Source organism: Numenius arquata, chromosome 23, assembly GCF_964106895.1.
Source record: "Numenius arquata chromosome 23, bNumArq3.hap1.1, whole genome shotgun sequence".
Taxonomy (NCBI): Eukaryota; Metazoa; Chordata; class Aves; order Charadriiformes; family Scolopacidae; genus Numenius; species Numenius arquata.
Genome location: NC_133598.1, coordinates 2,630,109 through 2,642,930, shown reverse-complemented (window position 1 = coordinate 2,642,930; position 12,822 = coordinate 2,630,109). Strand labels below are relative to the sequence as shown.

The 12,822-nt window shown below is 47.6% G+C and overlaps 1 protein-coding gene across 2 annotated transcripts in view; it reads right to left on the bottom strand.

The window, feature by feature from the left end:
• MYO1D (myosin ID) overlaps window positions 1-12,822 on the bottom strand; it is a 182,743-nt gene that overhangs the window by 110,151 nt on the left and 59,770 nt on the right. For both annotated transcript variants that reach the window (XM_074162905.1, XM_074162904.1), the window contains exon 15: window positions 4,380-4,546. In XM_074162905.1, the coding sequence (XP_074019006.1) occupies window positions 4,380-4,546 (167 nt within the window). The remainder of the gene's footprint in view (window positions 1-4,379; window positions 4,547-12,822) is intronic.

The following is a 12,822-nucleotide window of genomic DNA, read 5'->3' as shown; positions in this document are numbered from 1 at the left end:
ACCAAAACCAGAATAACAGATGGCCCTTCCCCCCCGCTCCCTGCAAGAGGAAGAGAGAAGGAGATTTAGAAGTTTAGGATGAACTAAATGCCCTTCAAACCGGGCCATTACCAAAGCAGCAGAGCGCTGAGTGCCAGAGTCTGTGCAAACACCGCTCCTGCCTGGAATTGCTGTTCAATCATTCCCTCCCGCCCCTACGCTCCAAACTCCTTTTTACACCGAGAGAGAGAGAGAGAACGCAGATTGCAACTTCAGACAACCGCAAATCAAACGGGAGAATAACTGCACCAGACCCTGCTCTCCGCAAGATTTACCGGCCTCGCAAAGCGCTGATTAGGTGAAGAGACGTTTGCAAAAAAGCAACAATGAATTTTCTGCCTTAAGATTTATGGACCTAATCAAAAATGTAATCGACATTTTCACTGTAATAGGACCCGCATTCACGTTCTAAATAAAGCAAGCGCACAGCGCTCTCAGCCACTCCTCTGTTTAAAGCCCACGATCCAAGTCGAGCATCAATCTCAATGTTTTAGACGCTCAGAATTTTCAGCTCCTCTTAAATGGATGCAGCAATAAAGCTTTTGACTGGGGAGTGGGTGTGCTGAAGGAGTTACTAAAATAAGCCTGAACGGAAATACATCGCGCTGTCGCTTCCATTCAACAAACCAGCCCTTCTGAATTAGCTGCTGGAGAGGGAAAGATGGAGGTGCACACAGTGTCTACGCAGGGAACCCCCTCAGCGTGAGGGTTACGGCACACAGACCTCATCTTACTGATAAATAAACCAGGCTTATTAAACCCCCCCCTCAGACAGGCTCACAACAGAAAATTTTGCATTTATGCTTGGCTGGCAAAAGCTTTCCTCCCCTCACGCACACATACACGCAGGACATAAATATTTCACGCCGGTTTCTCTTTCTTATTCTCATCAGGAAAATGTTCCTGCGATAATTAATTCACTGGGAAAATCTTCCACCTTGAGACGTTTAAATTGGGAGAGAGAAAAAAACCCAAAGGGAGTGGTGGTGCAAACCCCCGCGTTACTGAACAGCCCGGCTCTGCCCACGGGGCTGAAAGAGAAGGGACAGGAATTGAAAACCTGCCCCAAAGAAATGTTTAATTCTATTCTGGCTGGGAGAGCTGGGGTTGTTCAGCCTGGAGAAGAGAAGGCTCCGGGGAGACCTCAGAGCAGCCTTCCAATATCTGAAGGGAGCCTACAGGAGAGCCGGAGAGGGACTCTTTGTCAGGAGATGGAGTGACAGGACAAGGGGTAATGGTTTCAAATTGGAAGAGGGGAGATTTAGATTAGATATTAGGAGGAAATTCTTTCCTGTGAGGGTGGTGAGGCACTGGAACAGGTTGCCCAGGGAAGTTGTGGCTGCCCCATCCCTGGAAGCGTTTAAGGCCAGGCTGGATGGGGCTTGGAGCAACCTGCTCTAGTGGAGGTGTCCCTGCCCAGGGCAGGGGGGTTGGAACTCGATGATCTTTAAGGTCCCTTCCAACTCTAACCATTCCATGATTCTGTGATTCCTTCTTCACCACAAAACCATGGCCGTGGTATATATAGCCATCCCGAGGCAAAGGGGCCCCTTCCCTCCCAGCCCACAGGTGGTGGGACGTGGTGGCATCCCCGTGTCCCTCCGGTGGCACGTGGGGTGCGATGTCCCCAGCGCCCTCCCCGCAGCAGAGAGCAGGACCCTGGTGCCCCAGCGAGTCACCGTCCCACCCGCGCTGCTAATTGTAGCCGGCAGAACCCAAAATAAACCTGCTCACTGACACCACAGCCCTGCCCCTCTCCTGCCTGGAGATCCCCACAGCCTCCAAGGTCACTTGGACGTTAAACACCCATTTCTACACCACCTTTGTTTCTCCTCCTCCTTCTCCGTACGTGGCCATAGGAACACCCAGCAGACACCAGTTGCTACTGGAGTTTACAATCCCCAGTATAACTCTCCTAAGAATGGAGATTTTTGCGAGGCCCTAAATTAGGAAGTTTTAATGAAAAATACCGGCTCTGCACACGCAGCTGGGTCACGCTCGTATGGCTCGGAGCTCTCTCGGTGTGGTTTCCACGCTATGTTTAAACGCCTGGAAATAGGCAGGGGGACGCCTTGGCGGGGCAAGTGTTGGGTTACGCTGGCAGATGCCTCGCAGGCGCCGCACACATAACCCCCTTTCTGAAATCCAAGCGGCTTCTCTTTTTTTTTTTTTGTTTTGTTTTGTTGGGTTTTTTTTGGATAGTCAGTTATATATTAAAACCAAAGAACGCCTCACATCTATTTAAGACACACGGTCCTGACCCGCGTTTCACACAACCAGGAGATGCGGTTCCCAAGTGACCGCACAGCATCTCTTGGGCAACAGGAACATATTTAGATCTTACTTTCTACAAATTGGTACGAGCAGAGTTGTTTGCACAGAGCTCCAAGTTCTTTTAATTTCAAGGAAAGCTTGAAAAGGACATTTATTAATGGTCTTAACTGTGCCTCACTTCATTTCCTACTGGTAGATATGGGATATCAACGACCTTACAGTATTTTAGTGCTAAGTAGTAACAAACTCTTTTCCTACAGAAAGGAAAGTTACTTCTTATATGTGTTTATATATATATATATATATAAGGCATACATGCACTCATATATATACGCACACATATATATGTATCTCTTATCTCTCTATATCCCAACACATATCTCCTGTCCCCTCCAAGAGGAATCAGCAGAATAAAACACAGGTATCTGGTTTGGGCTCAGAAAATCTGAGAGTTTCAGGGGTCTCTGAGGGAGTTAAACATCTGTTTGTGGGTCTGAACTTCTAGAAGATCTTTTGCAAACAGATGACAGAGTTACAGCCCAAAATCACCTCTCGCTGAGTTACTCTCCATTTTCAAATGTGCCCCCCGTGCAGTGCCAGAGCCCAGAGCTGCGGGGCCCGGAGTTCCCCCCACGTTCCCAATCTCCCAATAAACCTGTTAAATATAAGGGAACAGAAACCCCTTGTGTTCCCTGTTCAAAAACCTCTCAGAAAACATAATCATACTCCCCAGCCCCTGTAGGAGGGTACGGCTCAGCCAAAGGGTATGGCTCACCCAGAGACAAGGGACAACGAATTCTGGAAAAAAAACCCCAACAATATCCAGGCCAGAAGACTTTTTTTATTTTTTTTATTTTTTTTTTTTAATTTAGAAAAGTCAGCGTAGACTGGACTTGGAGCAAGGCTGTGATATGCAAATAGCGTGTCTGATACCTTACGCTGTGGATGTTTAATCCCACTCCAGGGTCCGGCAGAACAAATGCTACAAACGCCTGCAAGCGGCACCAGTTGCCACGTGCTAATTTGGTTTTACTGGCTGTAAACACCACTTCTGGTCTTAAGCTTAGAGGAGCTCATCAAACATTCATTAAAAACAAAGCAGCTGTTTATATGAATAGTAATTACACAAATCTTAGGAGTAAATTGTAATGGATTCCACATGTGAGGGCGAAAGCACAATGTTTAAGAAACAATTTAAGCTCCGTGGGCTGGGTTTAGGAAACCAAACCCTTTCCCTTCCACTTCAGGTATCGCGAAACACCCAGGCAAAAACCATGACCAGCAAAGGATCTTCCACCAGCACCTGGTTCCTAACGCGTGACATCCCACCTGCCTGAATAGTTTCATTTTTTTCTACCCTCACGGCCTTTTTCTCACTTGATTCAATAACAGAAGGAAAAATCAATTCACGATTTCATCAGCCAGAGGTTGAATTCTTAGTGCCGGGGCTAATTTACTGAAGCCCTAAGACAAATTTCAATCTAAACCATTTCATTTGTCACAAGTCTGTTAGGAATTAAGAGGGTGAGAAGTATCAAAACCTATTTTTAATGGGGTCATGTTACTATCCCTTTTTCAGACTTCCCGTTTGAAAGTCCAGAGGTTTCCTCCTGCAGACGCGTAATGTCACTGGGCCATCGAGCACTTCCCAAGACACACAGTGTCTGTCTGTCTCTCTCGCTGCACCAATTAGACAATGTTCTGAGAGAAAGCAGAAGTTAATTAGCTCCGGTTTTAGGGTTATGCTCTGGGGAAGAACCTCATTACACGTTCCCGCTACAGAGAGTAATAGAGCAAATGAATTTTAGCAGAAAGGAAGTAGAGCCTGAGTGGCACATACACACCTCTGCCACACAACAAGAGCGCAACAGAGTCCCTGACAGACCCATGTGCCATCGTACCCAACAGCAGACACTGAACCCAACACAGCACCATCCATATGCTGAAGAGAGAAGATCACAAGCCCTGAGGACTTAAGCCTTCTCCTTCACTCACAGAGAGACACCCAACCACACACCTCAGCCCAGCCTCCGCGCTCTCCCGCAAAGAGCCCAGTCCTTTCTCACCTGTGAAGAAACTTCTCGTAGGTCTGGCGGTAGGCAAAGCCTGCTCGGCGCACTCGCACGTTCTCCAGAAGGCCAAGGTATTCCACCTGATGCCTGCAACGCTCCTCGTCAAAGAGCTGTGGGGACTTCTTATCGTTGGGCTTAATGCAACGGACGTAATAGGGCTCCTAAAGGGGACAAATTAAACCCAGCATCACTCAGAAAGAAGACAGTCAATTCAGCCACAGCTGTGTCCTCATGAAAACACCGAGATGTCTGTCCACCCCAGTCACCTGAATGAGGTCTGGTTGCTTAAGAGGAAATACAAGGTTAGAACAGAAATGACAAGCATGGCACGAAACACGTTCCTCTCCTTCGCACACTGCAGCCACATCTGTTACGGGATCATAGAATCCCAGGATGGTTTGGGTTGGAAGGGACCTTGAAGCCCTGGAGATATTTAAGAAACGTGTAGACATGGCACTTCAGGGCATGCTCTAGTGCCCGAGATTGTTGGTTTGTGTCTGTGGGTGGGGTTTTTTTGCGTGTGGGTTTTTTTTGTGTGTTTGTGTTTTTTGTTTTGGTTTGTTTTGGTTTTTTTGTGGTTGGACTCGATGATCTCAAAGGTCTCTTCCAACCATGACTATTCTGTGATTCTGTGAAAGCCCACCCAGTGCCACCCCCTGCCCTGGGCAGGGACACCTCCCACTAGACCACGTTGCTCAAAGCCCCCTCCAACCTGGCCTTGAATCACTGTGTTACTCATGGGAGTCTGAGTGTCCCAGAACCAGTTCCACGTCCCCCTTCTCTACAGACTGTGACAATCACAAAACCAGTCTTCATAGAAGACAGCACAAGCAAAGTAATTCATTGCCCTGATTGTTGGGTATGGCTTTTCAAGCATCAGCATCTAAAAGCAGCATGGATTTCTGTCCAACTGAGTCCTCTAAAGCCTGTAGCAACGTCCTGGGATGATGGAAACAGGTGAGACCCAGATACCTTCCACCCCAGTTCAACACCACAAGCACCACACCTTCCACAGGACAACCATAAGCCACCAGCACACCAGTTCCTCTACCTGCACCACCTGGAACTTGCCGAGGACATTGAAGGGGGACTGGTGGCTTTACTGCCCCCAGCACAGCCCGCGTGATCCTGCCCTGGAGGCTCAGGACAGTCCCCCAGGGTCGCACACCCTTCGCTGCCAGCCTGCACCCAAGAGATAAGCCCCATACACAGCCCTGCTAGACTGTTATGATGTTTACTTTTACTTTTATGAGATCAAAAGCAACTTTCATTTAGGCCAACATGGTCTATAACCAGCCCCAGCTCCTGGGCGGTGGCTATCAGTCTTTTCATAAACTAATTCACTTTCGTCACACTGGGTTTTGAAGTCCATTCATTCTTTGTCTTCATTGTTAGCCCTTGCTATCCCACTTCTAACTTTATTGGTGGGGTGAACAGCAATTAATAATCCTCATAAAGGCCCACCTTAAGTGTTTCAAGGTAAAATTGCATTCTTAGAACATTAATATATATTATTTTTTAAGTAGGCCTTGCAAAAGGAGTGGCACACTGTGCAGGCTGGCAGAGCCTACTGCCCGAGTCCCATCACACGCCAAGAGAGAACTCAACCGAGCGTCCCAGTCAGCTCAGAAGGTCCCAGTATGTCCAGACTTGCTTCAGAGGACATGGCAAAGAGGCACTTAAGCTGAAGCATTTAAAAAAATCCATTTACGGCAATGCTAACTTGGTGATAAAGGGAGACAGGCAGCCTGCCTGAAATCTTAATATTACAAGATGTCATCTTTCATAATGGCGGGGGTCGGTCTCTTCTCTCAAGGAACAGGCGATGGGACAAGAGGAAGCAGCCTCAAGTTGCACCAGGGGGGGTTCAGATTGGATATTAGGAAAAATTTTGACACTGAAAGGGTTATTAAGCCTTGGAATGGAAGCCCCAGGGAAGGGGTTGAGGCACCATCCCTGGAGGTGTTCAAAAGACGGGTTGACGTGGTGCTGGGGGACGTGGGTTAGTGATAAGTTTTTTTGTCAGAGTTAGGTTGATGGTTGGACTAGATGAGCTTGAAGGTCCCTTCTAACCCAGACAATTCTATGATTCTATAATCACAACTGATAAATTAAGAATGGAATTTCAGCAATTTTCCCCTGGACTAGATGAAACCAGTGGCTGTAAAACCATCTGTAAAACTGCTCTGAGTAACCAGAGGCCCCTTCTCTAAAGGGAAACCCCATGGGTTTTCCAAAGGACTCCGTTCTGCTCCAGTGCCACCGGATGGTTTCAGCAGCGATTTGAATGAAGGAGTACAGTGTGGACACCAGATCTGGAGGCAAATGAAGTTTCAGAGTGCAAGAACCCACAAGGTTAACAAATGGGAGGAGCGGTCTGGGAAAAAAAAAAGAATTAAAAAGGGATTAATTTAGTGAGGACAAACGCAAAGTTCCACATTCAGGCGGAAATAGTTGTATAATAAAAGAATTACAAACTGCTTTGACACTAGCGCTAAAAAAAGATCTAGGAGTTGTAGGTGAACGTGAGTCAGGTTCGTGTTTCTCTAAGGAAAGGGCACAGGAACAGGAAAACCACAAGACAAAAACACCCAACAGGTTTCTGCTTATCTGCACATCACACTGGGGTTGGGGCACGGCAGTTCAAGGGGGATGCAAACAGCCGTGAGTCAGTTCAGGGAAGAACAAGAAACATCAAAAATCCAGAAAATGTGACTCAGAGGCAATATAGGGTTTTAGTCCTAAAGGACTGAGGAGCCACATAACCATCCCGATGTTAGATTTTATACACTTAAAGGGTAGACATGAAGAAAAGTAAATATTCAGTTTTAGGACAAAGAAGCACTGGCTTTAACTACAGCGTAAGCATTCCAATAAGGCATCGGGAGAAGCAGGAATGGGAGCTGAATTCCTGAGGAGAGGAAGGGAACCTCCACCAGTGGAGAGGAAGAGCCTGAATGAGCACCTGCAAAGAGAAGACAGAGGCAGAGGTGTCTTCAAACAGGAGATAAATTCCCAAGGTCCCCTTTGGCCCTATTTTCTATGATTTGTCTATGATTTAGCCTTATTTTCTATGATTTTAGGTCACTTACCTAATCTCAGGATAGCATGAAAGGCCCCAAACTGCTATTGTCCCTTCAGTAAAATTGAAGAAACAGGATCATCCTTGACCACCCTGGCTACCCTTGACCTACCCTGACATAACCTGGCTAATGACAGGCACACGGAGCTTCCACTCGCTAACGAGTAGGAACAGGCTGAAGGTGGGTAATGAACAGGCTGAGATATGGAGGCCCTGGGACAGCAGAGCCTCGTATCCCAGAAACTGAGAGAAGGGAGTGGACCTTCTGGGGAAGGTGCTGGACTGGAACATTTCCCCGCTTTCTGAAGGACGCAATCAGTAGCACCAAGCCGTGCTGTTCTCCTGGAGGGCTGTCCCCGGGGCAGGGATATACAGCAGCGAGGAGAGAGAGCAGAATCCAAGGCAGCCGCCCGTGGAAGTGCTGGCAGTGTCCCCTGCTGCCTGCCCTCCTGCAGCAAGCCAGGAGCGCGGACGTGGGTGGGGGTGAACAGAAGGATGTGCGGGGAATACACATTCTTACATCATCTCCCTTCTCCCCCTGTGACCTCATCTCTCCCCACGGAGCACGTCAGGGACAGTTCTATCGTGGTCTCGTTTGGTTCCTTCCCTCACCAGGGAGATGGAGGCAAAGCTGCCCGCGGTGGAGACAACAGCCCCGCTCCCAAACCACCACCTGAGCCCCCTGGTAGGACAGTGCTCTCTTCATCCTGCTCCTCTTTTCACATCCTCAGAAAGTGCCATGCTTGGAAAAGGAAGGAATACAAAGGACACGGCTTCCCCAGGACACCAGGCAGCCAAGAGACAGCTCTGTTCTGGGTGAGTTCTTCTACCCAGGTCACCACCACACTGAGCGCCACCTTCTGCCACGGAAATTCAACACAACCCATACCTATTCCATTTGTTCTCCTCGCCTTAAGGAGAGAACGGTGAAATATAATGTGCTGGTAAAACTTAAAGAGTTTTAAGAGATTTACATAATTAACTTTTTTGGTTTTCTCCTGAAAATTATCTCTGCGCCGAAGGTAAGAAGGTTTAGGAGGGTCTTTATTCGCTCCACAGTCTCCTGGCGGCTCTCAGAGCTGCGGGGGCGATGATTTCCCTGCAGTTGCAGAGCTCGGCTGTGCCATGGGAACGGCACTGTCACCGCCGCTCTTCACGCTCTCCCAGACATGGGGTGTCAAACTCCGAAGGTAGAAGCAGCCCTTTCCGAGCTCCAAATCAGCATTGAAGGGGGTTTGACGTGGACATGGCAGCTGCAGCTGATGAGGAGTAGGAGTTTGCTGGACCCGATGGTCCTTATAAACTCTGCACTGTAATCTCTCAGTGCATGGCAAGAAACAAAGGTCGGGCCATTCATCTGCTGGAACAAGTCTCCTGTGTGACTGGAAATAAGCTGTTTAGGGAAAATGCAGGATATACAGAGAACTCCCTGAACTATCACCTGGACTTAAAAGCTGTGGAAGAGCCTGCAGTTGTGAAGGCGAATGGTCTACGGTTCTCCCCGGCCCCTCTGGCTAATAACATTCAGCTTGAGCCACTTCTCCATCCACACATTGGGCACCCCGAAGGACAGAGCTGTCCCAGTGTTACCACCAGGGTCACTAACACCAGAACGCTGCCAGAACTGCCCTCAGTACCGCTGTGTCCCGTCTGATGTCAAGACGAATATAAATCCTTGGATGAGATTGATATTATGGTTGGACTCGATGATTGTAAAGGTCTTTTCCAACCTAAATGATTTGATATCGCAAATATTCCATGTTTGATCCACAGAATTGCAACGTCTTGAGAACACGGGAAGAGAATTAGAGAAGTCGTCAGGGGTATGAAGTCAAGAAAGCGCATCCCACTCCTCTGCCTCGAGGGAACTGGTGTCACTCGTTTGTCACCGACACTACAGCCCCCAGCTCACAGCCATTCATTGCTGCCAACACACAAACTCCCTTCGCTGCCCCAGAGCCGGCTGCTGGGGTTGTCACTCATGTCTTCGCCATTCAAAAACACAATAAACCTCAATGCAAAAAAAAATATAAATAAATAAATGAAAATCCACGACTTCAAGCCCAGCACAAAGAGGAGCGACTGTATTTGCATTTGATAGAAAAGGCCGAAGTCAAGGCACCACTTTCCTTTTGGAAACCAGCAATAGGAAGCTCCTGCGCAGACAGGAGATCATCTATCAGTGCAATTACAGCGCAATTAAAGCCTCACAGCGATGACAGCTACTAGGGGAAATTGTAAAGTAGATTATTCCATGCTTACAATCCCACCAGCCTCGGCTCTTCAGGGGGATAATTATGCAGCTCCCATTATTGCACCGCGAGGCTGTCAAGCCCGGGAGCTGCATTTTATAAACGGAGATCAGAAGCAGAGAGACACAAAGGCCCCAGTTCTGAAAAGCTGTTTAGATGCCCAATTGCAACATTTTTTTTTTTTTTTAAATCAAGCCGAGAGATTTTTAGATTTTTAAGTGCTAAAAAGAAAACAAACCAGTCTAAAGTCATTGCACCCTAAACAAACTCCTCCTGGAGAGATTTCTTTTCCACAGTTTATAGCTCGTTAGACGAGAGAAGGGGTAGGCCCCAGGACTGACAAATTTGTGCTGGATACGTCCAATCCGTCACAGCCGTGACATTAGCACTTACCAGAGATGAAGCCTGTCAACCTGGATAGGAGAGGAGAGGTATGGAAAAAAGAAGAGTCAGACAAAAGGAGTTACAGAGAAGGGGGTTAAAAATATTTAAAAAAAAAATAGAAAAGAAGAGATGAATGTCCAGAGAGAGTTCCTAGAGAAGCCCATCGTTTCCGGCCGTGGCAGCCAGAGGACTTCCCGTGGCAGTACTGAAAAGAAAAGCCACCCAGAGTCATCCATCACAGACCAAATCCTCAGGAGAACAGCACGGGCAGTAAAACAAGTGCTTGAGAAACGTTAAATGGCAACTCTGTAAAGCTAGTTTTTGGGTTGATTGTTTGTTTTTTAAAAGAAAAAAAAAAAAAAAAAAAGACCTTTTTCTACCTGCCAGTGGTTTCTGCCCAAAAGACTCCAGTGTGAGTCCGGAGGATTACAGTGTTACTGAGATACCAGTGCTGGTAAGCCCAAATTCAACTCAGCATCCTCCAAAAACCGATTTCCTGAGTCTTCACACTCGCGTGGACACGTGCAAACACAAACTGAAGTTAAAACCATATTTGCGAATGGGTCCTGCAGCATTAACCCCGCTTTTATGCGACTCACCCTAACGGAAGCATCGGACGCTAACGACCACAGCACCCGCCCCTTCCTCCCGGGAACCACAGAACTCTGCTTCACCACGGAATATTCCACATTTAAACCAGAAAAACCAACAAAACTGTATTTTTCAAGGCGGTAATTTTAAATACTGAAAAAGTTAAATAACCACCTAATGCTGTAGATACTGTATTCACAGACTTTGAGCTTTGTTTCTGATATTATTATTATTATTCCTGCCCACCAAATTAGCATTTTTGGACTCTATTCCCCCAAATGACAGGATTAAAGATACCGTTGATATTGCCAAAAAAGCCTGCAGCTTTTTGGGAAGGCCAGATGAGTATAAATGAAAAAGAGCTCTTGGACTGCCATTCTGTTCAAGTGCTCTAGACACAGAGCACATAAATATGGTTTAAAGCAGTTTATGAGAAACATTAAAGAAGCGGGAGCAGCCCAGGTGGAACGGGAGGCTGAGACAAGCAGCGCCGACTGCACTCACGTACTGGGCAAACTCCAGTAACGTGAATAAATCAGCTCAAACGGCAACAAAATTCAAACCCATCTTCATTTTGGTTTTTAGAAACAGCTGAGAAAAACATGTAGGGATGTCACCTCTCCCTACTCCTAGGGAGTAGAACAGAGGAACCCTATTCCTCTGCCACCTGCAGCCCCCAGAGCCGACACCGCGTGTGTCACGCTGCTCTCGGGGAGCTCTTTCCATCTGCCGTTACCACAAACTTCCCCCAAAAAAGTCCCGCAGGGTCCAAACCCCAGTAGGACACGTCAACATTGTCACCGGTGACCCCCAGAAGCGCAGCTCCGGTCCCACGTTAAGCACGGGAAAAATGAGTAACGTGTCCCACGGGAGGAATTACAGCACCCGTAACTGCAGCGAGCGGTGTCCCCAAGAGAGACGGTGACCGTGGCAGTCCCAGAACAGCAACTGGTCACCCATTCTCCAGCCCCCCAGTAAGAAAATGAGACAAGTATCCAAAGTGGCAGTGACTCAGAGGCAGAGCATCCCGTTTATTTGTGCATAATCAGGATCCAGCGAAGCACATTGAATGCCCAGAGTTCTCAGCTTGTTCATAACATGCACATATTATTAACTGCCCAAAAAGTCACCTCATAGAATCATAGAATCATAGAATGGCTAGAGTTGGAAAGGACCTTAAAGATCATCTAGTTCCAACCCCCCTGCCATGGGCAGGGACACCTCCACTAGAGCAGGTTGCTCAAAGCCCCATCCAGCCTGGCCTTGAACACTTCCAGGGATGGGGCAGCCACAACTTCCCTGGGCAACCTGTTCCAGTGCCTCACCACCCTCACTGTAAAGAATTTCTTCCTTATATCTAATCTAAATCTCTTCTCTTCCAATTTAAAACCATTGCCCCTTGTCCTGTCACCACTCTTCCTGACAAAGAGTCCCTCTTCAGCTCTTCTGTAGGCTCCCTTCAGGTATTGATAAGAGAGATCCTCAGAGAGATCCTCAGGGCACAACGGCCAAGGAGAAGCACTGTCTCTCTGCGCTCTGTTTTACTGTTTGAAGCACACAGCGACAGTGTCCAGGACCCTTAGCTAAGCACCTTTCCGGGACACACCAAAATTTAGACCCTTTAAAGTAACATCAGCTTGACTTCAGAATGGGCCTCGCCAAATTTGGGGTGTTTTTAAGACATATAACAGCCTGGATCTCCACCAAAAATAGCTGAAGCTCAACTACACAACTTAGTTCGCCAACGTAAGTACCTACAAACGCTGTTCTGCGAGGAGCATTTGCCACGTAAACTTTTAAACGGCAGACTCCAAAGTGGGAAATTCAGCCCCTTCGTTCCAGCCCTCCATCCCGCTAAAGGTTGGCCAGAAACCACGGCATAACCAAGGGAGCCCCGGGCTCCTTCCTCCTCAGAAAGAGCCTTAAGTCCTCGTTAATGAGAGCTTTACCCTTGGTGGGCTCCATAACTCTCTGTCTCTCCAAGACAATTTTCTCCACCGTTATTCAACAAAAAAAAAATCAGGAAAAACTCAACATCTTAAATACAAGTTTCTCACTGAAAGCTCAGGGAGGGTAAAGAATGAGGAAGGACTAGAGTGAGACACACACAGGAACCTCCGAGTGGATT